Source organism: Pseudophryne corroboree, chromosome 1 (genome assembly GCF_028390025.1).
Source record: "Pseudophryne corroboree isolate aPseCor3 chromosome 1, aPseCor3.hap2, whole genome shotgun sequence".
Lineage (NCBI taxonomy): Eukaryota > Metazoa > Chordata > Amphibia > Anura > Myobatrachidae > Pseudophryne > Pseudophryne corroboree.
The window spans coordinates 113,435,341-113,462,456 of NC_086444.1; the positions used below are offsets into that span (position 1 = coordinate 113,435,341).

General features: G+C 44.5%; 1 protein-coding gene across 1 annotated transcript; it reads left to right on the forward strand.

Annotated features, from left to right (window-relative positions):
• Nucleotides 1–26,525, forward strand: LOC134969484 (BCL-6 corepressor-like protein 1). The gene is made up of 7 exons (XM_063945854.1): nt 1–97; nt 186–286; nt 480–522; nt 1,244–1,358; nt 1,458–1,648; nt 23,657–24,429; nt 26,381–26,525. Exons 3-6 carry the CDS (start codon nt 505–507, stop codon nt 24,248–24,250), a joined length of 918 nt encoding a protein of 305 aa, XP_063801924.1. The 5' UTR covers nt 1–97; nt 186–286; nt 480–504; the 3' UTR covers nt 24,251–24,429; nt 26,381–26,525.
• The last annotated feature ends 591 nt before the right edge of the window (nt 26,526–27,116 follow it).

Genomic DNA, 27,116 nt, shown 5'->3' on the forward strand with positions numbered 1-27,116 from the left:
CTGTATTGTTTGATTTGGACCTTATAGCTTTCTTTTGCCGAAGTAGGCCTGTTTTTGTTTCCTTATTGAAGCCAAGTTTCCTTTTTTTTCTGAGCAGGTAAGTTGCCTGTCCCTGGGTGGCATGGTGTGGGAGTGCTGACAGAGTGTGTGTAGTTTTTCTTATTGGCCTTTCCTCTCTCTTGTAGGTTGCTGTATTGTTTGATTTGGACCTTATATCTTTCTTTTGCCGAAGTAGGCCTGTTTTTGTTTCCTTATTGAAGCCAAGTTTCCTTTTTTTTCTGAGCAGGTAAGTGGCCTATTACCATTTTTTGTTTGTTTTTTTGTTAAAATAAAATTCATACTTAGTAGTTAATTCATATCTTGTTGCAGTAATTATATGGGTATGTTTAATATTAAAATTAAATTGTTATTTGTGATGTTAACCTATGTTGTAGCTATGTAGCTAACTGTGGCTTAATGGTTTTTTTGGGGGTTTATAGTGTTCCGTATTTTCATCATGAAGATATGGAGTACACTCCTGCAGTAAGTGAACACCCATACACTTGTTTTTTTTTGACAATGTGTGTTGTTAATTGATTGTGTGTTTTAATGATTCTTACCTTCATTTGAAGTTGGTGATGTCCATACATGTGGCAGCGGAAGCCCTCCCACCCCAACCTACGGAAGCACTCCCACCCCAACCGGCGCAAGCCCTCCAACCCCAACCGGCTCCTCATCCTCCAAGGCAATGGAGGCGTGCAAGGCCACCAATTTTCCGTACCCGTGTCCTCCTTTTTGGGATGCCTGATGATGTTGTGTTGCACAGATACAGACTGCCACCTCATCTAATCCTAGACAATCTCTCCATAATAGAGAGTGATCTAGAACAATCCATTAGGTATCCTACAGCAATACCAGCATTGACACAATTCCTTGCTGTGTTACATTTTTTGGCCACTGGTTCGTACCAGCATGTAGTTGGTGATCTGGTTGGCATGTCGCAGGGCCAGTTCAGTAAGGTCCTGCGGCGTGTCAGCCAAGCATTCATAACCCGAGTAAAGCAATTTATATCAATGCCTTTGGATGCTGGTGCCCTGGCTGTGGTGAAGCGGCAATTTCAGTCAGTCGCTTCCCACACGTTATTGGGGTTGTGGATGGGACACATGTTGCCATTGTTGCGCCAAGACATAATAAAGAAATCTTTAGAAACAGGAAACTGTTTCATTCTCTGAATGTAATGGTTGTTTGTGGCCCATCCCTCCAGATCCTCTCCCTGAATGCTAAGTTCCCTGGGAACTCCCATGATGCCCATGTCATTAGACAATCAGGGATATGGCAAAGATTAAGAACGATGGAAGACCAAGACATGTGGCTATTGGGTGAGTTTTTAAATTTTCATTATTGGAACAGTCATATTGTGGTAATTACCTTCTTTAATGTTGTTTTTATCCTTTTTCTCTTCTCATTTTATCAAACAGGAGACCGTGGATATCCTTGCACCCCCTGGCTCATGACTCCTTACAGTAAACCCAGGCCAGGACCACAGTCGGCATTTAATTCCACGCTTACTGCCACTAGACAGCTGGTGGAGCGCATGATTGGTGTTCTTAAAGGGCGTTTTCGTGTGCTCCACCGCACTGGTGGCGACATCATGTATTCGCCGGAAATGGTAAGTAAAATTGTGGTCCTGTGCGCTATCCTACATAACATCGCTGTAAGGAGTCGCGTAGAGCTACCCCACATGGAGAAATTGCCGGATGAGGAGCCAGAGGTTGGCCGGACATTCCGTGGGTGGAGTGTGTACCGCCAGGGGAATGCTGTAAGGGCTTGAATTGTGCGGGATTATTTCAGGTATTTTTTATTTTATTTTGTCGCCCAAAACTGTCTGTACGTGTTTATTTTTTTGGACTGATGGCATTTAGGTTGCTTGGTTAAGTTCAGAGTGTGTTGCTTGTGTTTTGTGAGTATTTATTATTGTTTCAGTACAGAATTAATCTGTAATGTTCTCCTTATCATGTTTGTTGTGTAAAAATGTTTTAGACAATGGGATTTCTTTGTTTTGTTTTTAGTTTGTAATTTGGGGTAATTGTGTTATTAACCAACAATATCTTTTTTTTTTTTTAATGTTTGGCTTGTGCATCTGTTTACCCAAAAAATAACACAAAATCTGATCCTAAAAAACTTAAACTTTGTGACTTTGTGTAGCTGATTCTTCCTGCAAAATGTGGTGAGTACACAGATTGAAACACTTAGTTGCTTTTTTTTAAAAAAAAATTGGATTCTCTCTCTCTCTCTCTCTCTCTCTCTATATATATATATATATATATATATATATATATATCGCTTGTAGCCCGGCACTCTCAGCATAACAGGATTACTCTGTCTGTTGCCTTCCGTAATTAGGAGAGTGAAGCAACTCCCCAAATATGCAAGTCTTGAACGGCGGCACTCAGAACAAAAAGACACGACACTGCAAGTTGTTGCCAACGTTTCAAAGCAGACAGCTTTTTCGTCAGGGCATAAACAATACAAACATACACTCACCCATTTATGTGCTCACCATCACCACGCCGCTTCCCGCCGCCGGCCTCCTCCGTTCAGCCGTGCGCGGGTTGATGACATCACCGTGCAACCCGTCACCATAGAAACAGCTGTAAACAATGTTTTACAATATAACAGTGCTCAGATGTTACAGATAGACAGAGATGGAAACATACAAACTGCACCAAAATACTATGTATCCTGCTATAAAAGCTAATGCATACCAATAGTCATTTAACTAATCATATAATGCACTAAGTAACAGGGCTATAGGAAACTATGTAAACCATTGTTTTCATTAAGCCCTTTAGGGCTGAGGGTATCAAGCAAAAATATCCACCTAGCCTCACGCTGCCTAAGCAGCTTAGAACGGTTACCTCCTCTGGGTAATGCTGGAATATGATCTATTATCTTATGTTTGAGTGAAGTAGGGGAATGTCCTGCCACGGCAAAATGCCGGGCAACAGGTTGTTCACTTTTTCCAGAGAGGACAGCCTCCCGGATCGCAAATCTATGTTGTCCCATTCTAACCTTAAATTCGCAGTCGGTCTTGCCCACATAATATTTACCACAAGGGCATATCAATACATAGATTACGAATTTAGATGAGCAAGACAAATGGTGATAGATTTTAAATGTTTGATTTTTAAAAGGATGTTTAATCACGTCCCCGGTCTGCATGTAACTGCATGTTACACACCCGAGACATTTAAAGTAGAGATGTGCACTTGAAATTTTTCGGGTCTTGTGTTTTGGTTTTGGGTTCGGTTCCGCGGCCGTGTTTTGGGTTCGACCGCGTTTTGGCAAAACCTCACCGAATTTTTTTTGTCGGATTCGGGTGTGTTTTGGATTCGGGTGTTTTTTTCAAAAAACACTAAAAAACAGCTTAAATCATAGAATTTGGGGGTCATTTTGATCCCAAAGTATTATTAACCTCAAAAACCATAATTTCCACTCATTTTCAGTCTATTTTGAATACCTCACACCTCACAATATTATTTTTAGTCCTAAAATTTGCACCGAGGTCGCTGGATGACTAAGCTAAGCGACCCTAGTGGCCGACACAAACACCTGGCCCATCTAGGAGTGGCACTGCAGTGTCACGCAGGATGGCCCTTCCAAAAAACACTCCCCAAACAGCACATGACGCAAAGAAAAAAAGAGGCGCAATGAGGTAGCTGTGTGAGTAAGATAAGCGACCCTAGTGGCCGACACAAACACCTGGCCCATCTAGGAGTGGCACTGCAGTGTCACGCAGGATGGCCCTTCCAAAAAACACTCCCCAAACAGCACATGACGCAAAGAAAAAAAGAGGCGCAATGAGGTAGCTGTGTGAGTAAGATAAGCGACCCTTGTGGCCGACACAAACACCTGGCCCATCTAGGAGTGGCACTGCAGTGTCACGCAGGATGGCCCTTCCAAAAAACACTCCCCAAACAGCACATGACGCAAAGAAAAAAAGAGGCGCAATGAGGTAGCTGTGTGAGTAAGATAAGCGACCCTAGTGGCCGACACAAACACCTGGCCCATCTAGGAGTGGCACTGCAGTGTCACGCAGGATGGCCCTTCCAAAAAACACTCCCCAAACAGCACATGATGCAAAGAAAAAAAGAGGCGCAATGAGGTAGCTGTGTGAGTAAGATAAGCGACCCTAGTGGCCGACACAAACACCTGGCCCATCTAGGAGTGGCACTGCAGTGTCACGCAGGATGGCCCTTCCAAAAAACACTCCCCAAACAGCACATGATGCAAAGAAAAAAAGAGGCGCAATGAGGTAGCTGTGTGAGTAAGATAAGCGACCCTAGTGGCCGACACAAACACCTGGCCCATCTAGGAGTGGCACTGCAGTGTCACGCAGGATGGCCCTTCCAAAAAACACTCCCCAAACAGCACATGACGCAAAGAAAAAAAGAGGCGCAATGAGGTAGCTGTGTGAGTAAGATAAGCGACCCTAGTGGCCGACACAAACACCTGGCCCATCTAGGAGTGGCACTGCAGTGTCACGCAGGATGGCCCTTCCAAAAAACACTCCCCAAACAGCACATGACGCAAATAAAAATGAAAGAAAAAAGAGGTGCAAGATGGAATTGTCCTTGGGCCCTCCCACCCACCCTTATGTTGTATAAACAGGACATGCACACTTTAACCAACCCATCATTTCAGTGACAGGGTCTGCCACACGACTGTGACTGAAATGACGGGTTGGTTTGGACCCCCACCGAAAAAGAAGCAATTAATCTCTCCTTGCACAAACTGGCTCTACAGAGGCAAGATGTCCACCTCATCATCATCCTCCGATATATCACTGTGTACATCCCGCTCCTCACAGATTATCAATTCGTCCCCACTGGAATCCACCATCTCAGCTCCCTGTGTACTTTGTGGAGGCAATTGCTGCTGGTCAATGTCTCCACGGAGGAATTGATTATAATTCATTTTAATGAACATCATCTTCTCCACATTTTCTGGAAGTAACCTCGTACGCCGATTGCTGACAAGGTGAGCGGCGGCACTAAACACTCTTTCGGAGTACACACTTGTGGGAGGGCAACTTAGGTAGAATAAAGCCAGTTTGTGCAAGGGCCTCCAAATTGCCTCTTTTTCCTGCCAGTATAAGTACGGACTGTCTGACGTGCCTACTTGGATGCGGTCACTCATATAATCCTCCACCATTCTTTCAATGGTGACAGAATCATATGCAATGACAGTAGACGACATGTCCGTAATCGTTGTCAGGTCCTTCAGTCCGGACCAGATGTCAGCATCAGCAGTCGCTCCAGACTGCCCTGCATCACCGCCAGCGGGTGGGCTCGGAATTCTGAGCCTTTTCCTCGCACCCCCAGTTGCGGGAGAATATGAAGGAGGAGACGTTGACAGGTCGCGTTCCGCTTGACTTGACAATTTTGTCACCAGCAGGTCTTTGAACCCCAGCAGACTTGTGTCTGCCGGAAAGAGAGATCCAAGGTAGGTTTTAAATCTAGGATCGAGCACGGTGGCCAAAATGTAGTGCTCTGATTTCAACAGATTGACCACCCGTGAATCCTTGTTAAGCGAATTAAGGGCTCCATCCACAAGTCCCACATGCCTAGCGGAATCGCTCCCTTTTAGCTCCTCCTTCAATGCCTCCAGCTTCTTCTGCAAAAGCCTGATGAGGGGAATGACCTGACTCAGGCTGGCAGTGTCTGAACTGACTTCACGTGTGGCAAGTTCAAAAGGTTGCAGAACCTTGCACAACGTTGAAATCATTCTCCACTGCGCTTGAGACAGGTACATTCCACCTCCTATATCGTGCTCAATTGTATAGGCTTGAATGGCCTTTTGCTGCTCCTCCAACCTCTGAAGCATATATAGGGTTGAATTCCACCTCGTTACCACTTCTTGCTTCAGATGATGGCAGGGCAGGTTCAGGCGTTTTTGGTGGTGCTCCAGTCTTCTGTACGCCGAAAGTGTCAGGTGGTGCCTGTACGCCGAAAGTGTCCCGCAATTCTTCTGGCCACCGACAGCATCTCTTGCACGCCCCTGTCGTTTTTAAAAAAATTCTGCACCACCAAATTCAAGGTATGTGCAAAACATGGGACGTGCTGGAATTTGCCCATATTTAATGCACACACAATATTGCTGGCGTTGTCCGATGCCACAAATCCACAGGAGAGTCCAATTGGGGTAAGCCATTCCGCGATGATCTTCCTCAGTTGCCGTAAGAGGTTTTCAGCTGTGTGCGTATTCTGGAAACCGGTGATACAAAGCGTAGCCTGCCTAGGAAAGAGTTGGCGTTTGCGAGATGCTGCTACTGGTTCCGCCGCTGCTGTTCTTGCGGCGGGAGTCCATACATCTACCCAGTGGGCTGTCACAGTCATATAGTCCTGACCCTGCCCTGCTCCACTTGTCCACATGTCCGTGGTTAAGTGGACATTGGGTACAACTGCATTTTTTAGGACACTGGTGAGTCTTTTTCTGACATCCGTGTACATTCTCGGTATCGCCTGCCTAGAGAAGTGGAACCTAGATGGTATTTGGTAACGGGGGCACACTACCTCAAGAAATTGTCTTGTTCCCTGTGAACTAACGGCGGATACCGGACGCACGTCTAACACCAACATAGTTGTCAGGGCCTCAGTTATCCGCTTTGCAACAGGATGACTGCTGTGATATTTCATCTTCCTCGCAAAGGACTGTTGGACAGTCAATTGCTTGGTGGAAGTAGTAAAAGTGGGCTTACGACTTCCACTCTGGGATGACCATCGACTCCCAGCAGCAACAACAGCAGCGCCAGCAGCAGTAGGCGTTACACGCAAGGATGCATCGGAGGAATCCCAGGCAGGAGAGGACTCGTCAGAATTGCCAGTGACATGGCCTGCAGGACTATTGGCATTCCTGGGGAAGGAGGAAATTGACACTGAGGGAGTTGGTGGGGTGGTTTGCGTGAGCTTGGTTACAAGAGGAAGGGATTTACTGGTCAGTGGACTGCTTCCGCTGTCGCCCAAAGTTTTTGAACTTGTCACTGACTTATTATGAATGCGCTGCAGGTGACGTATAAGGGAGGATGTTCCGAGGTGGTTAACGTCCTTACCTCTACTTATTACAGCTTGACAAAGGCAACACACGGCTTGACAAATGTTGTCCGCATTTCTGTTGAAATACTTCCACACCGAAGAGGTGATTTTTTTGGTATTTTCACCAGGCATGTCAACGGCCCTATTCCTCCAACGGACAACAGGTGTCTCCCCGGGTGCCTGACTTAAACAAACCACCTCACCATCAGAATCCTCCTTGTCAATTTCCTCCCCAGCGCCAGCAACACCCATATCCTCCTCATCCTGGTGTACTTCAACACTGACATCTTCAATCTGACTATCAGGAACTGGACTGCGGGTGCTCCTTCCAGCACTTGCAGGGGGCGTGCAAATGGTGGAAGGCGCATGCTCTTCACGTCCAGTGTTGGGAAGGTCAGGCATCGCAACCGACACAATTGGACTCTCCTTGTGGATTTGGGATTTCGAAGAACGCACAGTTCTTTGCGGTGCTTTTGCCAGCTTGAGTGTTTTCATTTTTCTAGCGAGAGGCTGAGTGCTTCCATCCTCATGTGAAGCTGAACCACTAGCCATGAACATAGGCCAGGGCCTCAGCCGTTCCTTGCCACTCCGTGTGGTAAATGGCATATTGGCAAGTTTACGCTTCTCCTCCGACAATTTTATTTTAGATTTTGGAGTCCTTTTTTTACTGATATTTGGTGTTTTGGAATTTTACATGCTCTGTACTATGACATTGGGCATCGGCCTTGGCAGACGACGTTGCTGGCATTTCATCGTCTCGGCCATGACTAGTGGCAGCAGCTTCAGCACGAGGTGGAAGTGGATCTTGATCTTTCCCTAATTTTGGAACCTCAACATTTTTGTTCTCCATATTTTAATAGGCACAACTAAAAGGCACCTCAGGTAAACAATGGAGATGGATGGATACTAGTATACTTATGGATGGACGAGCGACTGCCGACACAGAGGTAGTTACAGCCGTGGACTACCGTACTGTGTCTGCTGCTAATATAGACTGGATGATAATGAGATGAAATTAATATATATATATAATATCACTAGTACTGCAGCCGGACAGGTATATATATTTATTATGTAATGACTGATGACGGACCTGCTGGACACTGTCAGCTCAGCAGCACCGCAGACTGCTACAGTAAGCTACTATAGTAGTATGTATCAAGGAGAAAAAAGAAAAAAAACCACGGGTAGGTGGTATACAATTATGGATGGACCAGCGACTGCCGACACAGAGGTAGCTACAGCCGTGGACTACCGTACTGTGTCTGCTGCTAATATAGACTGGATGATAATGAGATGAAATTAATATATATATATATATATATATATATATATAATATCACTAGTACTGCAGCCGGACAGGTATATATATTTATTATGTAATGACTGATGACGGACCTGCTGGACACTGTCAGCTCAGCAGCACCGCAGACTGCTACAGTAAGCTACTATAGTAGTATGTATCAAGAAGAAAGAAAAAAAAAAAACCACGGGTAGGTGGTATACAATTATGGATGGACCAGCGACTGCCGACACAGAGGTAGCTACAGCCGTGGACTACCGTACTGTGTCTGCTGCTAATATAGACTGGATGATAATGAGATGAAATTAATATATATATATAATATCACTAGTACTGCAGCCGGACAGGTATATATATTTATTATGTAATGACTGATGACGGACCTGCTGGACACTGTCAGCTCAGCAGCACCGCAGACTGCTACAGTAAGCTACTATAGTAGTATGTATCAAGAAAAAAAAAAAAAAAAAACACGGGTAGGTGGTATACAATTATGGATGGACAAGCGACTGCCGACACAGAGGTAGCTACAGCCGTGGACTACCGTACTGTGTCTGCTGCTAATATAGACTGGATGATAATGAGATGAAATTAATATATATATATATATATAATATCACTAGTACTGCAGCCGGACAGGTATATATATTTATTATGTAATAACTGATGACGGACCTGCTGGACACTGTCAGCTCAGCAGCACCGCAGACTGCTACAGTAAGCTACTATAGTAGTATGTATCAAGAAGAAAGAAAAAAAAAAACCACTGGTAGGTGGTATACAATTATGGATGGACCAGCGACTGCCGACACAGAGGTAGCTACAGCCGTGGACTACCATACTGTGTCTGCTGCTAATATAGACTGGATGATAATGAGATGAAATTAATATATATATATATAATATCACTAGTACTGCAGCCGGACATGTATATATATTTATTATGTAATGACTGATGACGGACCTGCTGGACACTGTCAGCTCAGCAGCACCGCAGACTGCTACAGTAAGCTACTATAGTAGTATGTATCAAGAAGAAAGAAAAAAAAAACCACGGGTAGGTGGTATACAATTATGGATGGACCAGCGACTGCCGACACAGAGGTAGCTACAGCCGTGGACTACCGTACTGTGTCTGCTGCTAATATAGACTGGATGATAATGAGATGAAATTAATATATATATATATAATATCACTAGTACTGCAGCCGGACAGGTATATATATTTATTATGTAATGACTGATGACGGACCTGCTGGACACTGTCAGCTCAGCAGCACCGCAGACTGCTACAGTAAGCTACTATAGTAGTATGTATCAAGAAGAAAGAAAAAAAAAAAACCACGGGTAGGTGGTATACAATTATGGATGGACCAGCGACTGCCGACACAGAGGTAGCTACAGCCGTGGACTACCGTACTGTGTCTGCTGCTAATATAGACTGGATGATAATGAGATGAAATTAATATATATATATATATATAATATCACTAGTACTGCAGCCGGACAGGTATATATATTTATTATGTAATGACTGATGACGGACCTGCTGGACACTGTCAGCTCAGCAGCACCGCAGACTGCTACAGTAAGCTACTATAGTAGTATGTATCAAGAAGAAAGAAAAAAAAAAACACGGGTAGGTGGTATACAATTATATATATATTATATACAATTATATATATATATATATATTAAACTGGTGGTGATTAATTAAACTGGTGGTCAGGTCACTGGTCACACTATCAGCAACTTGCAAGTAGTACTCCTAAGCAGACAATCACAATATATACTGGTGGTCAGTGTGGTCACAATGGCAGTGTGGCACTCTGGCAGCAAAAGTGTGCACTGTACGTTAAAATATGTACTCCTGCTCTCAGACTCTAACTGCTCCCCACTGTCTCCCCCACAAGTCAGATATACAGTCACACTATCACTTCAGCAAGTAGTAGTACTCCTCATAATGCTCCCCAAAATTACTAAAGTAAATACTGTGTCTCTCTCTACTCTAGTCTCACTCTCTTCTCTATAAACGGAGAGGACGCCAGCCACGTCCTCTCCCTATCAATCTCAATGCACGTGTGAAAATTAGAGATGAGCGGGTTCGGTTTCTTTGAATCCGAACCCGCACGAACTTCACTTTTTTTTCCACGGGTCCGAGCGACTCGGATCTTCCCGCCTTGCTCGGTTAACCCGAGCGCGCCCGAACGTCATCATGACGCTGTCGGATTCTCGCGAGGCTCGGATTCTATCGCGAGACTCGGATTCTATATAAGGAGCCGCGCGTCGCCGCCATTTTCACTCGTGCATTGAGATTGATAGGGAGAGGACGTGTCTGGCGTCCTCTCCATTAGAATAGAGATAGATAGATTAGATAGAGAGAGATTGTGCAGAGTCGCAGACAGAGTTAGTTTACCACAGTCAGTGACCAGTGCAGTTGCTAGTTAACTTTTATTTAATATAATATATCCGTTCACTTCTCTCTGCTATATCCGTTCTCTGCCTGAAAAAAAAAACGATACACAGCACAGTCAGTCACACAGTGTGACTCAGTCTGTGTGCACTCAGCTCAGCCCAGTGTGCTGCACAGTCATCAATGTATAAATTAAAAGCTTATAATTAATTGTGGGGGAGACTGGGGAGCACTGCAGGTTGTTAGCAGGAGCCAGGAGTACAATTATATTAATTAACAGTGCACACTTTTGCTGCAGGAGTGGTGACCAGTGCCTGACCACCAGTATAGTATTGTTGTATACTACTAATATCTCTTTAAATATCAACCAGTCTATATTAGCAGCAGACACAGTACAGTGCGGTAGTTCACGGCTGTGGCTACCTCTGTGTCGGCACACGGCAGGCAGTCCGTCCGACCAGAATTGTATTATTTATTATTATATACCTACCACCTAACCGTGGTTTTTTTTTCATTCTTTATACCGTCATAGTGTCATCCTAATTGTTACGAGTATACTACTATCTCTTTATCAACCAGTGTACAGTGCGGTAGTTCACGGCTGTGGCTACCTCTGTGTCGGCACACGGCAGGCAGTCCGTCCGACCAGAATTTTATTATTTATTATTATATACCTACCACCTAACCGTGGTTTTTTTTTCATTCTTTATACCGTCATAGTGTCATCCTAATTGTTACGAGTATACTACTATCTCTTTATCAACCAGTGTACAGTGCGGTAGTTCACGGCTGTGGCTACCTCTGTGTCGGCACACGGCAGGCAGTCCGTCCGACCAGAATTGTATTATTTATTATTATATACCTACCACCTAACCGTGGTTTTTTTTTCATTCTTTATACCGTCATAGTGTCATCCTAATTGTTACGAGTATACTACTATCTCTTTATCAACCAGTGTACAGTGCGGTAGTTCACGGCTGTGGCTACCTCTGTGTCGGCACACGGCAGGCAGTCCGTCCGACCAGAATTGTATTATTTATTATTATATACCTACCACCTAACCGTGGTTTTTTTTTCATTCTTTATACCGTCATAGTGTCATCCTAATTGTTACGAGTATACTACTATCTCTTTATCAACCAGTGTACAGTGCGGTAGTTCACGGCTGTGGCTACCTCTGTGTCGGCACACGGCAGGCAGTCCGTCCGACCAGAATTGTATTATTTATTATTATATACCTACCACCTAACCGTGGTTTTTTTTTCATTCTTTATACCGTCATAGTGTCATCCTAATTGTTACGAGTATACTACTATCTCTTTATCAACCAGTGTACAGTGCGGTAGTTCACGGCTGTGGCTACCTCTGTGTCGGCACACGGCAGGCAGTCCGTCCGACCAGAATTGTATTATTTATTATTATATACCTACCACCTAACCGTGGTTTTTTTTTCATTCTTTATACCGTCATAGTGTCATCCTAATTGTTACGAGTATACTACTATCTCTTTATCAACCAGTGTACAGTGCGGTAGTTCACGGCTGTGGCTACCTCTGTGTCGGCACACGGCAGGCAGTCCGTCCGACCAGAATTGTATTATTTATTATTATATACCTACCACCTAACCGTGGTTTTTTTTTCATTCTTTATACCGTCATAGTGTCATCCTAATTGTTACGAGTATACTACTATCTCTTTATCAACCAGTGTACAGTGCGGTAGTTCACGGCTGTGGCTACCTCTGTGTCGGCAGTCGGCAGGCAGTCCGTCCATCCATAATTGTATTATTATTATAATATATACCACCTAACCGTGGTTTTTTTTTCATTCTTTATACCGTCGTCATAGTGTCATACTAGTTGTTACGAGTATACTACTATCTCTTTATCAACCAGTGTACAGTGCGGTAGTTCACGGCTGTGGCTACCTCTGTGTCGGCAGTCAGCAGGCAGTCCGTCCATCCATAATTGTATTATTATTATAATATATACCACCTAACTGTGGTATTTTTTTTTCTTTCTTTATACCGTCGTCATAGTGTCATACTAGTTGTTACGAGTATACTACTATCTCTTTATCAACCAGTGTACAGTGCGGTAGTTCACAGCTGTGGCTACCTCTGTGTCGGCAGTCGGCAGGCAGTCCGTCCATCCATAATTGTATTATTATTATAATATATACCACCTAACCGTGGTTTTTTTTTCATTCTTTATACCGTCGTCATAGTGTCATACTAGTTGTTACGAGTATACTACTATCTCTTTATCAACCAGTGTACAGTGCGGTAGTTCACGGCTGTGGCTACCTCTGTGTCGGCAGTCGGCAGGCAGTCCGTCCATCCATAATTGTATTATTATTATAATATATACCACCTAACCGTGGTTTTTTTTTCATTCTTTATACCGTCGTCATAGTGTCATACTAGTTGTTACGAGTATACTACTATCTCTTTATCAACCAGTGTACAGTGCGGTAGTTCACGGCTGTGGCTACCTCTGTGTCGGCACTCGGCAGCCCGTCCATAATTGTATATACCACCTAACCGTGGTTTTTTTTTCTTTCTTTATACATACATACTAGTTACGAGTATACTATCTCTTTATCAACCAGTCTATATATTAGCAGCAGACACAGTACAGTGCGGTAGTTCACGGCTGTGGCTACCTCTGTGTCGGCACTCGGCAGCCCGTCCATAATTGTATACTAGTATCCAATCCATCCATCTCCATTGTTTACCTGAGGTGCCTTTTAGTTGTGCCTATTAAAATATGGAGAACAAAAATGTTGAGGTTCCAAAATTAGGGAAAGATCAAGATCCACTTCCACCTCGTGCTGAAGCTGCTGCCACTAGTCATGGCCGAGACGATGAAATGCCAGCAACGTCGTCTGCCAAGGCCGATGCCCAATGTCATAGTACAGAGCATGTCAAATCCAAAACACCAAATATCAGTAAAAAGCCTCTTTTTTTCTTTGCGTCATGTGCTGTTTGGGGAGGGTTTTTTGGAAGGGACATCCTGCGTGACACTGCAGTGCCACTCCTAGATGGGCCCGGTGTTTGTGTCGGCCACTAGGGTCGCTAATCTTACTCACACAGCTACCTCATTGCGCCTCTTTTTTTCTTTGCGTCATGTGCTGTTTGGGGAGGGTTTTTTGGAAGGGCCATCCTGCGTGACACTGCAGTGCCACTCCTAGATGGGCCCGGTGTTTGTGTCGGCCACTAGGGTCGCTAATCTTACTCACACAGCTACCTCATTGCGCCTCTTTTTTTCTTTGCGTCATGTGCTGTTTGGGGAGGGTTTTTTGGAAGGGACATCCTGCGTGACACTGCAGTGCCACTCCTAGATGGGCCCGGTGTTTGTGTCGGCCACTAGGGTCGCTTATCTTACTCACACAGCGACCTCGGTGCAAATTTTAGGACTAAAAATAATATTGTGAGGTGTGAGGTATTCAGAATAGACTGAAAATGAGTGTAAATTATGGTTTTTGAGGTTAATAATACTTTGGGATCAAAATGACCCCCAAATTCTATGATTTAAGCTGTTTTTTAGTGTTTTTGGAAAAAAACACCCGAATCCAAAACACACCCGAATCCGACAAAAAAAATTCGGTGAGGTTTTGCCAAAACGCGTTCGAACCCAAAACACGGCCGCGGAACCGAACCCAAAACCAAAACACAAAACCCGAAAAATTTCAGGCGCTCATCTCTAGTGAAAATGGCGGCGACGCGCGGCTCCTTATATAGAATCCGAGTCTCGCGATAGAATCCGAGCCTCGCGAGAATCCGACAGCGGGATGATGACGTTCGGGCGCGCTCGGGTTAACCGAGCAAGGCGGGAAGATCCGAGTCGCTCGGACCCGTGTAAAAAAACCTGAAGTTCGGGCGGGTTCGGATTCCGAGGAACCGAACCCGCTCATCTCTAATTTAAAGCAACCAGGCTTTTTATTGCCCAAAAAGGTGAAAGGCACATTACGTTTACCAAACCCCGTAATGTCGGTACGCACTACAAAATCGCGGATATTCCTGCCCCGTGAATGGCAGCACATGATCTTTTTGTTGCCTAAACCCGTAAGCTTTTTATCAGAGGCAATGATGGGCCAATACGTATTAACAGCTTGTCTGACCTTATCACTAGCTAGATTAAACCTGCTAGGCCAAATAATCCTATCAGAAGTAGACTTAGCATGTTATAGATTCATAGATATAGATTCATTACAATCTCTTATTGAACGACACAACCACAGCGACAGCCCTGTCAAACTGGTTTGTAAATTTGACACAGACAGCATTGATTTTTTGGATGTTAGAATTCAAAGATGCGGGGACAAAATTAAAACATCTTTATTTGTGAAACCCACTAATCGCAATACATTGTTGCAGGCGACCAGCCATCATCCCATGCCCATACGGAGGGGTCTCCCTTTTTCCCAATTTTTACGTGCGAGACGCATTTGCAGTGAGGATTATGAGGCCATACAATCACTTGACCTAATGGTGGATAAATTTGAAGCACGGGGATATGATAGAAAGACACTCTTAGAAGTCAAAAGAAAAGTATTAGCAATTCCTAGAACGGATACCCTTAAATCTAAACATGCTAAGTCTACTTCTGATAGGATTATTTGGCCTAGCAGGTTTAATCTAGCTAGTGATAAGGTCAGACAAGCTGTTAATACGTATTGGCCCATCATTGCCTCTGATAAAAAGCTTACGGGTTTAGGCAACAAAAAGATCATGTGCTGCCATTCACGGGGCAGGAATATCCGCGATTTTGTAGTGCGTACCGACATTACGGGGTTTGGTAAACGTAATGTGCCTTTCACCTTTTTGGGCAATAAAAAGCCTGGTTGCTTTAAATGTCTCGGGTGTGTAACATGCAGTTACATGCTGACCGGGGACGTGATTAAACATCCTTTTAAAAATCAAACATTTAAAATCTATCACCATTTGTCTTGCTCATCTAAATTCGTAATCTATGTATTGATATGCCCTTGTGGTAAATATTATGTGGGCAAGACCGACTGCGAATTTAAGGTTAGAATGGGACAACATAGATTTGCGATCCGGGAGGCTGTCCTCTCTGGAAAAAGTGAACAACCTGTTGCCCGGCATTTTGCCGTGGCAGGACATACCCCTACTTCACTCAAACATAAGATAATAGATCATATTCCAGCATTACCCAGAGGAGGTAACCGTTCTAAGCTGCTTAGGCAGCGTGAGGCTAGGTGGATATTTTTGCTTGATACCCTCAGCCCTAAAGGGCTTAATGAAAACAATGGTTTACATAGTTTCCTATAGCCCTGTTACTTAGTGCATTATATGATTAGTTAAATGACTATTGGTATGCATTAGCTTTTATAGCAGGATACATAGTATTTTGGTGCAGTTTGTATGTTTCCATCGCTGTCTATCTGTAACATCTGAGCACTGTTATATTGTAAAACATTGTTTACAGCTGTTTCTATGGTGACGGGTTGCACGGTGATGTCATCAACCCGCGCACGGCTGAACGGAGGAGGCCGGCGGCGGGAAGCGGCGTGGTGATGGTGAGCACATAAATGGGTGAGTGTATGTTTGTATTGTTTATGCCCTGACGAAAAAGCTGTCTGCTTTGAAACGTTGGCAACAACTTGCAGTGTCGTGTCTTTTTGTTCTGAGTGCCGCCGTTCAAGACTTGTATATATATATATATCTATATATCTATATATATATCTATATATCTATATATATATATTTATATATATTTTTATATATATATATATATATATATATATATATTTTTATATATATATATATATATATATTTTTATATATATATATATATATATATATATATATTAGTGATGTGCACCGGACATTTTTCGGGTTTTGTGTTTTGGTTTTGGATTCGGTTCCGCGGCCGTGTTTTGGATTCGGACGCGTTTTGGCAAAACCTCCCTGAAAATTTTTTGTCGGATTCGGGTGTGTTTTGGATTCGGGTGTTTTTTTACAAAAACCCCTCAAAAACAGCTTAAATCATAGAATTTGGGGGTCATTGTGATCCCATAGTATTATTAACCTCAATAACCATAATTTCCACTAATTTTCAGTCTATTCTGAACACCTCACACCTCACATTATTATTTTTAGTCCTAAAATTTGCACCGAGGTCGCTGGATGACTAAGCTAAGCGACCCAAGTGGCCGACACAAACACCTGGCCCATCTAGGAGTGGCACTGCAGTGTCAGACAGGATGGCACTTCAAAAAAAAAAGTCCCCAAACAGCACATGATGCAAAGAAAAAAAGAGGTGCACCAAGGTCGCTGGATGGCTAAGCTAAGCGACACAAGTGGCCGACACAAACACCTGGCCCATCTAGGAGTGGCACTGCAGTGTCAGGCAGGATGGCACTTCAAAAAAATAGTCCCCAAATAGCACATGATGCAAAGAAAAAAAGAGGCGCAATGAGGTAGCCTTGTGACTAAGATAAGCGACCAAAGTGGCCGACACAAACACCTGGCCCATCTAGGAGTGGCACTGCAGTGTCAGACAGGATGGCACTTCAAAAAAATAGTCCCCAAACAGCACATGATGCAAAGAAAAAAAGAGGTGCACCAACGTCGCTGGGTGGCTTAGCTAAGCGACACAAGTGGCTGACACAAACACCTGGCCCATCTAGGAGTGGCACTGCAGTGTCAGGCAGGATGGCACTTCAAAAAAATAGTCCCCAAACAGCACATGATGCAAAGAAAAATGAAAGAAAAAAGAGGTGCAAGCTGGAATTGTCCTTGGGCCCTCCCACCCACCCTAATGTTGTATAAACAGGACATGCACACTTTAACAAACCCATCATTTCAGCGACATGGTCTGCCACACAACTGTGACTGAAATGACTGGTTGGTTTGGGCCCCCACCAAAAAAGAAGCAATCAATCTCTCCTTGCACAAACTGTCTCTACAGAGGCAAGATGTCCACCTCCTCCTCATCGTCCGATTCCTCACACCTTTCACTGTGTACATCCCCCTCCTCACAGATTATTAATTCGTCCCCACTGGAATCCACCATCTCAGGTCCCTGTGTACTTTCTGGAGGCAATTGCTGGTGAATGTCTCAACGGAGGAATTGATAATTCATTTTGATGAACATCATCTTCTCCACATTTTCTGGAAGTAACCTCGTACGCCGATTGCTGACAAGGTGAGCGGCTGCACTAAACACTCTTTCGGAGTACACACTGGAGGGTGGGCAACTTAGGTAAAATAAAGCCAGTTTGTGCAAGGGCCTCCAAATTGCCTCTTTTTCCTGCCAGTATACGTACGGACTGTCTGACATACCTACTTGGATGCGGTCACTCATATGATCCTCCACCATTCTTTCAATGGTGAGAGAATCATATGCAGTGACAGTAGACGACATGTCAGTAATCGTTGGCAGGTCCTTCAGTCCGGACCAGATGTCAGCACTCGCTCCAGACTGCCTCGCATCACCGCCAGCGGGTGGGCTCGGAATTCTTAGCCTTTTCCTCGCACCCCCAGTTGCGGGAGAATGTGAAGGAGGAGCTGTTGACGGGTCACGTTCCGCTTGACTTGACAATTTTCTCACCAGCAGGTCTTTGAACCTCTGCAGACTTGTGTCTGCCGGAAAGAGAGATACAACGTAGGTTTTAAATCTAGGATCGAGCACGGTGGCCAAAATGTAGTGCTCTGATTTCAACAGATTGACCACCCGTGAATCCTGGTTAAGCGAATTAAGGGCTCCATCCACAAGTCCCACATGCCTAGCGGAATCGCTCTGTTTTAGCTCCTCCTTCAATGTCTCCAGCTTCTTTTGCAAAAGCCTGATGAGGGGAATGACCTGACTCAGGCTGGCAGTGTCTGAACTGACTTCACGTGTGGCAAGTTCAAAGGGTTGCAGAACCTTGCACAACGTTGAAATCATTCTCCACTGTGCTTGAGTCAGGTGCATTCCCCCTCCTTTGCCTATATCGTGGGCAGATGTATAGGCTTGAATGGCCTTTTGCTGCTCCTCCAACCTCTGAAGCATATAGAGGGTTGAATTCCACCTCGTTACCACCTCTTGCTTCAAATGATGGCAGGGCAGGTTCAGGAGTGTTTGCTGGTGCTCCAGTCTTCAACACGCGGTGGCTGAATGCCGAAAGTGGCCCGCAATTCTTCGGGCCACCGACAGCATTTCTTGCACGGCCCTGTCGTTTTTTAAATAATTCTGCACCACCAAATTCAATGTATGTGCAAAACATGGGACGTGCTGGAATTTGCCCACATGTAATGCACGCACAATATTGCTGGCGTTGTCCGATGTCACAAATCCCCAGGAGAGTCTATTTGGGGTAAGCCATTCTGCGATGATGTTCCTCAGTTTCCGTAAGAGGTTGTCAGCTGTGTGCCTCTTATGGAAAGTGGTGATACAAAGCGTAGCCTGCCTAGGAACGAGTTGGCGTTTGCGAGATGCTGCTACTGGTGCCACCACTGCTGTTCTTGCTGCGGGAGGCAATACATCTACCCAGTGGGCTGTCACAGTCATATAGTCCTGAGTCTGCCCTGCTCCACTTGTCCACATGTCCGTGGTTAAGTGGACATTGGGTACAATTGCATTTTTTGTAGTGATGAGCGGATTCGGTTTTACTCGGTTCTCAAAACAGAATCTTATTGACTCACTGATGTCACGTGTTTTGGATAGCCAATAAGATTCTGTTTTGAGAACCGAGTAAAACCGAGTAAAACCGAATCCGCTCATCACTAATTTTTTTTAGGACACTGGTGACTCTTTTTCTGAGGTCTGTGTACATTTTCGGTATCGCCTGCCTAGAGAAATGGAACCTAGATGGTATTTGGTACCAGGGACACAGTACCTCAATCAAGTCTGTAGTTGCCTGTGAATTAACGGTGGATAACGGAAACACGTTTCTCACCGCCCAGGCTGCCAAGGCCTGAGTTATCCACTTTGCAGCAGGATGACTGCTGTGATATTTCATCTTCCTCGCAAAGGACTGTTGGACAGTCAATTGCTTACTGGAAGTAGTACAAATGGTCTTCCGACTTCCCCTCTGGGATGACGATCGACTCCCAGCAGCAACAACAGCCGCGCCAGCAGCAGTAGACGTTACACTCAAGGATGCATCGGAGGAATCCCAGGCAGGAGAGGACTCGTCAGACTTGACAGTGACATGGCCTGCAGGACTATTGGCTTTCCTGTGTAAGGAGGAAATTGACACTGAGGGAGTTGGTGGTGTGGTTTGCTGGAGCTTGGTTACAAGAGGAAGGGATTTAGTGGTCAGTGGACTGCTTCCGCTGTCATCCAAAGTTTTTGAACTTGTCACTGACTTATGATGAATGCGCTGCAGGTGACGTATAAGGGAGGATGTTCCGAGGTGGTTAACGTCCTTACCCCTACTTATTACAGCTTGACAAAGGCAACACACGGCTTGACACCTGTTGTCCGCATTTGTGTTAAAATAATTCCAAACCGAAGAGGTGATTTTTTTTGTAATTTGACCAGGCATGTCAATGGCCATATTCGTCCCACAGACAACAGGTGTCTCCCCGGGTGCCTGACTTAAACAAACCACCTCACCATCAGAATCCTCCTTGTCAATTTCCTCCTCAGCGCCAGCAACACCCATATCCTCATCCTGGTGTACTTCAACAGTGACATCTTCAATTTGACTATCAGGAACTGGACTGCGGGTGCTCCTTCCAACCACTTGCAGGGGGCGTGCAAATGGTGGAAGGTGCCACCTCTTCCCGTCCAGTGTTGGGAAGGTCAGGCATCGCAGCCGACACAATTGGACTCTCCTTGGGGATTTGTGATTTAGAAGAACGCACAGTTCTTTGCTGTGCTTTTGCCAGCTTAAGTCTTTTCATTTTTCTAGCGAGAGGATGAGTGCTTCCATCCTCATGTGAAGCTGAACCACTAGCCATGAACATAGGCCAGGGCCTCAGCCGTTCCTTGCCACTCCGTGTCGTAAATGGCATATTGGCAAGTTTACGCTTCTCCTCAGACGCTTTTAATTTAGATTTTTGGGTCATTTTACTGAACTTTTGTTTTTTGGATTTTACATGCTCTCTACTATGACATTGGGCATCGGCCTTGGCAGACGACGTTGATGGCATTTCATCGTCTCGGCCATGACTAGTGGCAGCAGCTTCAGCACAAGGTGGAAGTGGATCTTGATCTTTTCCTATTTTAAACTCCACATTTTTGTTCTCCATTTTTTAATGTGTGGAATTATATGCCAGTATCAATAGCAATGGCCTACTACTATATATACTGCGCACAACTGAAATGCACCACAGGTATGGATGGATAGTATACTTGACGACACAGAGGTATGTAGAGCAGTGGCCTACTGTACCGTACTGCTATATATTATATACTGGTGGTCAGCAAACTGTGCAAAACTGAAATGCACCACAGGTATGGATGGATAGTATACTTGACGACACAGAGGTAGGTAGAGCAGTGGCCTACTGTACCGTACTGCTATATATTATATACTGGTGGTCAGCAAACTGTGCAAAACTGAAATGCACCACAGGTATGGATGGATAGTATACTTGACGACACAGAGGTAGGTAGAGCAGTGGCCTACTGTACCATACTGCTATATATTATATACTGGTGGTCAGCAAACTGTGCAAAACTGAAATGCACCACAGGTATGGATGGATAGTATACTTGACGACACAGAGGTAGGTAGAGCAGTGGCCTACTGTACCGTACTGCTATATATTATATACTGGTGGTCAGCAAACTGTGCAAAACTGAAATGCACCACAGGTATGGATGGATAGTATACTTGACGACACAGAGGTAGGTAGAGCAGTGGCCTACTGTACCGTACTGCTATATATTATATACTGGTGGTCAGCAAACTGTGCAAAACTGAAATGCACCACAGGTATGGATGGATAGTATACTTGACGACACAGAGGTAGGTAGAGCAGTGGCCTACTGTACCGTACTGCTATATATTATATACTGGTGGTCAGCAAACTGTGCAAAACTAAAATGCACCACAGGTATGGATGGATAGTATACTTGACAACACAGAGGTAGGTAGAGCAGTGGCCTATTGTACCGTACTCCTATATATTATATACTGGTGGTCAGCAAAATTATGCACTGTACTCCTACTATATACTACAATGCAGCACAGATATGGAGCGTTTTTCAGGCAGAGAACGTATAATACTGGTGGTCACTGGTCAGCAAAACTCTGCCCTGTACTCCTCCTATATAATACTGCTGGTCCCCAGTCCCCACAATAAAGCAGTGTGAGCACAGATATATGCAGCACACTGAGCACAGATATGGAGCGTTTTTAAGGCAGAGAACGTATAATACTGGTGGTCACTGGTCAGCAAAACTCTGCCCTGTACTCCTCCTATATAATACTGCTGGTCCCCAGTCCCCACAATAAAGCAGTGTGAGCACAGATATATGCAGCACACTGAGCACAGATATGGAGCGTTTTTCAGGCAGAGAACGTATAATACTGGTGGTCACTGGTCAGCAAAACTCTGCACTGTACTCCTCCTATAATACTGCTGGTCCCCAGAATAAAGATATTTGCAGCCCCCTGAAAGTTCTGAAACAAAGTGAGAGGACGCCAGCCACGTCCTCTCACTATCATTTCCAATGCACAAGTGAAAAATGGCAGCGACGCGCGGCTCCTTATATAGAATCCGAATCTCGCGAGAATCCGACAGCGGTATGATGACGTTCGGGCGCGCTCGGGTTAACCGAGCAATACTGGATTATCCGAGTATACCTCGGACCCGTGTAAAATGGGTGAAGTTCGGGGGGGTTCGGATTCAGAGGAACCGAACCCGCTCATCACTAATATATATATATATATATATATATATATATATATATATATACTTATTTTTTGGGGAATAGCGGCCATATATGATTGGTATATGCGTGTGTATGTATCTATAGAACTTTCTAGAGACATATATCTAAACATTGTCTTGTTAGTTTGTTTTTGCTTTTATCCTACAAACTACAATGCTATTAATTTAGAAGCATGACTTTTGAATATAAATAAAAATAATAATTGTGTGTGTGTGTGTGAGTGTGCATGTGTGTGAGTGAGTGTGTGTGTGTGTGTGTGTGTGTGAATCTCCGCAGTTGTGAACTGTACATACTGTCCTGCACATTAATGTACACATATCAATAAAGTTTAATACAGATGACACCATACAATCACAACCAATCAAATGCCACCACACACTATAAATATATGCCCATGTATGGAAAACGCCATGGGCACCATGCGCGCAGCTGCCTTTAGTCGCTTGGAGCTGCAGGTTTTAATAGCGGTCATTGACCGCCGCATAGGCCGCGCAGGGCCCTTTATACCCAATAGGGTTAAGCGCGAGGCCTACGCGAAGGTCTGCCGCATACTGCGGACACGCACCCGGACACGGCACTCAATAATTCAGCTAGAAAGGCGGTGGAGTGACTGCGCCATCAAATTCACAGTCGACGTAGACGCAGTAAGTTTAACACATTACATTAAATATGTTTAAAACACTGAGATTAGTAGCAGAAACTTAAAATGTACAGACTGCACATTTTCACTAAGAAGTTATATAGTGAGAAAATTAGCAGACTGTGTAATTACACTATTGTAGAACAAACATGACAAGTTTCCACATTGTGTGGTTATGGCTTGCAGTACTGACTGTGTAGCAAAGTGCTTGTGAAAAAGTTAATGTTGTTGTACTGAGTTGGTACACAGGCTGTCGGCTGAACACAATAACTTGCTCTGTGTCTTTATCATGGGACAGAACAATGTAATTTTAAAATGCTGATGGTTTTTTTTTTGGCCACAACCTAATTATTACATATGTCATTCTAGGGCAAGCACAACGGCAAGCAGCAGGTCGAAGGCCGCCAATTTCTTGGCCAGACCAATTCCCTTCTCTGCCCCCCTCCCCTTCTGTGGCCCAATCCCCCTCCCCGCCTCCCTCCCCCTCTCTTTCCCAATCCCCTTCTCCGCCCCCTCCCCCTCTCTTTCACAATCCCCTTCTCCACCTCACTCCCCCTCTGTGGCCCAATCCCCCTCTCCGTCCCCCTCCCCCTCTCTTTCACAATCCCCTTCTTCGCCCCCCTCTCCCTCTGTGGCCCAATCCCCCTCTCCACCCCCTTCCCCCTCTCTTTCCCAATCCCCCTCTCTGCCCCACTCCCCCTCTCTTTCCCAATCCCCCTCTCTGCCCCTCTCCCCCTCTGTGGCCCAATCACCCTCTCCGCCCCCCTCCCCCACTCTTTCACAATCCCCTTCTCCGCCCCACTCCCCCTCTCTTTCCCAATCCCCCTCTCTGCCCCCCTCCCCCTCTGTGGCCCAACCCACCTCTCCGCCACCCTCCCCCTCTCTTTCCCAATCCCCCTCTTTACCCCCCTCCCCCTCTGTGGCCCAACCCACCTCTCCGCCACCCTCCCTCTCTCAATCTGACCCACCCTCTGTAACCAGCTCCCCCTTCCATCCTCTTTCCCCCATCCAGCCTCCTTCCCCCATCCAGCCTCCTTCCCCCATCCAGCCGCCATCCCCCATCCAGTGGCCATCCCCACCTTCAGAATGGGCAGCAGAGGCCCCGGAGCCGCTTCAGGGAGGTTATCAAGTGGCAGAGGAGAGTAAGTTGACACACATTGACGTTTAATTTGTTACCTAATTTAACTTAACATTCTAATAAATGCAGTGTTGTACTGGGGCCAATCTTGTGCCAAGGTAAAATGTTTGTCTTCTTCATCATGGTATGGATGTTGCTTTTACATTTGTGTGAGGATCATTATCTGTACAGTGTCTACGTCTGCAATGTTTAGGCTGCCCACTCTAGGTCAACACTCATTATGTCGACAGGGTTGCCTGGACAACAGGGTTTATATGTGCGACATTATCAGCAAAACAGTTAGACCTGAGTGGAGTTTAGTATGTTGTTTGACTTTTACACTTGTGCCTGGGTATTCCAATATTTGCACATTGAACTCGCATGCTTCACTTTGGCCCTCATTCCGAGTTGATCGGTCGCAAGGCGAATTTAGCAGAGTTACACACGCTAAGCCTACGCCTACTGGGAGTGTATCTTAGCTTCTTAAAATTGCGACCGATGTATTCGCAATATTGCGATTACAAACTACTTAGCAGTTTCTGAGTAACTTCAACCTTACTCTGCCTGTGCGATCAGTTCAGTGCTTGTCGTTCCTGGTTTGACGTCACAAACACACCCAGCGTTCGCCCAGCCACTCCTCCGTTTCTCCAGCCACTCCTGCGTTTTTTCCGGAAACGGTAGCGTTTTCAACCACACGCCCATAAAACGCCGTGTTTCCGCCCAGTAACACCCATTTCCTGTCAATCACATTACGATCGCCGGAGCGATGAAAAAGCCGTGAGTAAAAATACTATCTTCATTGTTAAATTACTTGGCGCAGTCGCAGTGCGAATATTGCGCATGCGTACTAAGCGGATTTTCATTGCGATGCGATGAAAAATACCGACCGATCAACTCGGAATGAGGGCCTTTGTTAGGCAGGCTAAGAACACAGTGATTTGTGCTGTGAAAGTTACACTCCAAAATTTAAAAAAAAACATTTAAAAACCAGTTTTACCTTATGTAGTAAGGCAGGCTTTCAGGGAGTGTGGGCATGCTAGGATATGTTGTCCTTCTGAAGATCTTTTTTGGGCCAACCCCAAAAAAGATAAGTCTGCTTCAATCCAGATGTGAATGAATCCCAGCATGGTGTTACATTTACTAAGATGGTAGTTATATTTAAGATGGGATGTTGCCCATAGCAACCAATCAAATTATACTTTTCATTTATTTTGCTCCTTCTCCAAGATAATGGGGGTAATTCCAAGTTGATCGCAGCAGGAATTTTTTTAGCAGTTGGGCAAAACTATGTGCACTGCAGGGGAGGCAAATATAACATGTGCAGGGAGAGTTAGATTTGGGTGGGTTATTTTGTTTCTGTGCAGGGTAAATACTGTCTGCTTTATTTTCACACTGCAATTTAGATTGCAGATTGAACACACCACACCCAAATCTATCTCTCTCTGCAAATGTTATATCTGCCCCCCCTGCAGTGCACATGGTTTTGACCAACTGCTAAAAAAATTCCTGCTGCGATCAACTTGGAATTACCCCCAATATGTGGAATTAGATTGGTTGCTATGGGCAACGTCCCATCTTAAATAGAACTCCCATATTAGTAAATTTACCCCATGGTGTGGTACACTTTGTAAAAATAAAAAAATAACAATAACAAACATTGCTGAGCAGGCTTGTGTGTTGTTCTGCTACTGTTTTCTCATTAAAACATCCATGATGTAGTCACTTTGCCATTAAAGCAGGCCTGTCCAAACTGCGGCCCTCCAGCTGTTGAAAAACTACACATCCCAGCATGCCCTGACACAGCTTTAGCATTCTCTGACAGCAAAACTGGGTCAAGGCATGCTGGTATATGTAGTTTCACAACAGCTGGAGGGCCGCAGTTTGGACATGCCTGCATTAAAGTGTGCTTTGTCCCTTGCTTGTATAATAGGTCATGTGAGTAAGTTAGTAATGTTTATTTTGCCTCTTAATTTCAGATGTTGCAGTTGGAGATCCCACAACTTTTGCGGGCATTCTGGACAGCATGCGAAGGAACCTGGAAGCCTTGCTGGCTAATGTGGACCAGCTCCAAAAATGTAGTTAAAAAAATGTACATAAAAAAAAAAAGTTTGAAAAGTAAAATGCACAAAAAAAAAATTGTTAAAAAAATATTTCAAGTTAAGCGGGTGTTGTGTTTATTAATGCAATAAAGGAACAGCAGATTGCCTAGCAGAAATTGGTAAACTTAAACATTTCACACATCTAACTTAAGAATTTTATTTTTAATTTAGGAGAGTTAGGAGGTTATTGTTTTAAAAAACATGTAAACACATTTATTCACAAACTACACCTCTACACAAAAATAAACAAATTAGCATTAGACCAGGCACATCTATATTTTTCTTTTATACATTTCAATGTTGATGGCCAATTATGCCTACAAAGTATTCTTCAAGTATTCTTTGAAGACTTAATTGGTCATGACCATTATCATTCATTACACTAATTGTAATCGTAATTGAGGAAGGCTTGTGGAGTTTGAACTGAAAGATGTAATTTAACTTAAAAACCCCCCATTGCTGTGCGGTTTTTAGCAAAAGCGTGTGCAATTTTAAGAGGAATGTGTAAATCTACAAGAAGTTAGGATTTGTACGATGAGGTTTGTGGTAATGCGATGGGTTCGCATTAATGCGATGTCATTTGGCATACGCCTACTTTGTGCACTACTGCGTA

Excerpts from the sequence above, each read along its gene's own strand:
- LOC134969484 (XM_063945854.1), top strand. Across the intron at positions 1,359-1,457 it reads CCAAGACATGTGGCTATTGG|GAGACCGTGGATATCCTTGC; the intron begins GTGAGTTTTTAA and ends TTTATCAAACAG. Across the intron at positions 1,649-23,656 it reads TCATGTATTCGCCGGAAATG|GGCAAGCACAACGGCAAGCA; the intron begins GTAAGTAAAATT and ends ATGTCATTCTAG.